This window comes from Arachis ipaensis, chromosome B10 (assembly GCF_059453495.1).
Source record: "Arachis ipaensis isolate K30076 ecotype BB chromosome B10, ASM5945349v1, whole genome shotgun sequence".
In the NCBI taxonomy this organism is placed as follows: domain Eukaryota; kingdom Viridiplantae; phylum Streptophyta; class Magnoliopsida; order Fabales; family Fabaceae; genus Arachis; species Arachis ipaensis.
The window spans coordinates 4,058,354-4,059,684 of NC_142435.1; the positions used below are offsets into that span (position 1 = coordinate 4,058,354).

At 36.4% G+C, this 1,331-nt stretch overlaps 1 protein-coding gene across 1 annotated transcript; it reads right to left on the bottom strand.

The window, feature by feature from the left end:
* Positions 1-462: 462 nt before the first annotated feature.
* Positions 463-1,101, bottom strand: LOC107621828 (pathogenesis-related genes transcriptional activator PTI5). The gene has a single exon (XM_016323817.3). It carries the CDS (start codon positions 1,024-1,026, stop codon positions 562-564), a length of 465 nt encoding a protein of 154 aa, XP_016179303.1. The 5' UTR covers positions 1,027-1,101; the 3' UTR covers positions 463-561.
* Positions 1,102-1,331: the final 230 nt, after the last annotated feature.

The window sequence follows — 1,331 nt, forward strand, 5'->3', positions numbered from 1 at the left end:
TGTAATTTTTAAAAGCTTGTATACTTTTTCTAATTCATATAATATTTGAAATTTCAAGCTTGAAATTAGTCTTTAACAAATCTTTTTGATGAACACTAAATAAATTTGTGAATGTAATTATTGAGTGCTTTGATGGAAAATGATTCTCTCTAGTTTTTTTAACAATCGATAGAATACAGTGTGATCTATTACCCTTGATTCTATGAGTGAGACCAGAAATAAATAAGAAATAGAGTAATGAATGGTTAGATTGAACACTGGATACCATCAAAGTCTAGAGAACCAACAACTTTTTCAAATTCTGGTCAGCATGTAACTAGCAAAAAAAAAAAGTGAGCCATTGGATGAAATTTCACACCAATCTCACACTATTAAAATCATCATTGATGGTTATTTGATGACTACAAATCACAAAAATTGCTTGCCACCTAGCACTCCTCGTAAACAAAATAGTAATAGATATGAAAGATGAATGAGAGAATTTTGATTGATTATATATAATTAAATACAGAAAATTAAAGCAAAAGAGAGAAAAAAGAAGGAGAAAGATTTGAAGAGAGTCTAAGTATGAATGGAAGTTGAAGCAGTGGAAGTAGAAGCAGTGGAAGAAGCAGCTGCAACAACCTCAGCAGGGAAGTTCAACAAAGCCTTGGAACCTCTCATCTTGAAAGCAGCTCTATCATAAGCCATGGCAGCTTCTTCCGCTGTTTGAAACGTCCCAAGCCATATCCTTGCTCCCTGTCTCGTCGAGTCTCTTATCTCCGCTGCATACTTCCCCCATGGCCGCCTCCTCACCCCTCTGTAGTGCTTCTTCGCTATGTTCTTCTTTGCTTCCAATCCACGCCGTTGCTGTCCGCTACTCATCATCATGAACGACGCCGCTTCATGTTGCTGCTGCTGATGGTTATTACTAGCCTCGTTCAGGACTTGGTATATAACCATATCCTGTGAGTCATTCTCATTTAAAGGTAACTCTGTTTGGGATTGGGAAGCTATAACCATGCCTTCTTCTTCGATCTTATTCATCTGTTTCTTTTCAACAACTTGCCTTGCCTCTGCCAATGCCTATGGACTTTGCATATATTCTCTTTGGGGGAATGCATGTCCCACATCGAATATTTTGTGCCAAGGAAAGAAGATTATTCTCAACCATTGACTTGACTTTTCTATTATTATTTTATCACTGCCACTACTTTTCCTCCTATTTACAATATTGCCCTTATTATAAATTTATAAACTCCCGGATAACCAGTCCATATTCTTGTTAACAACTAGAGCTGATAGTTCAAAATATCGTGTAATGAACTAATAATTGAACTCTCCATTATTAG

Coding starts and splice junctions, on each gene's coding strand:
- LOC107621828 (XM_016323817.3), bottom strand. CDS start 1,026: ATGAATAAGATCGAAGAAGAAGGCATGGTTATAGCTTCCCAATCCCAA.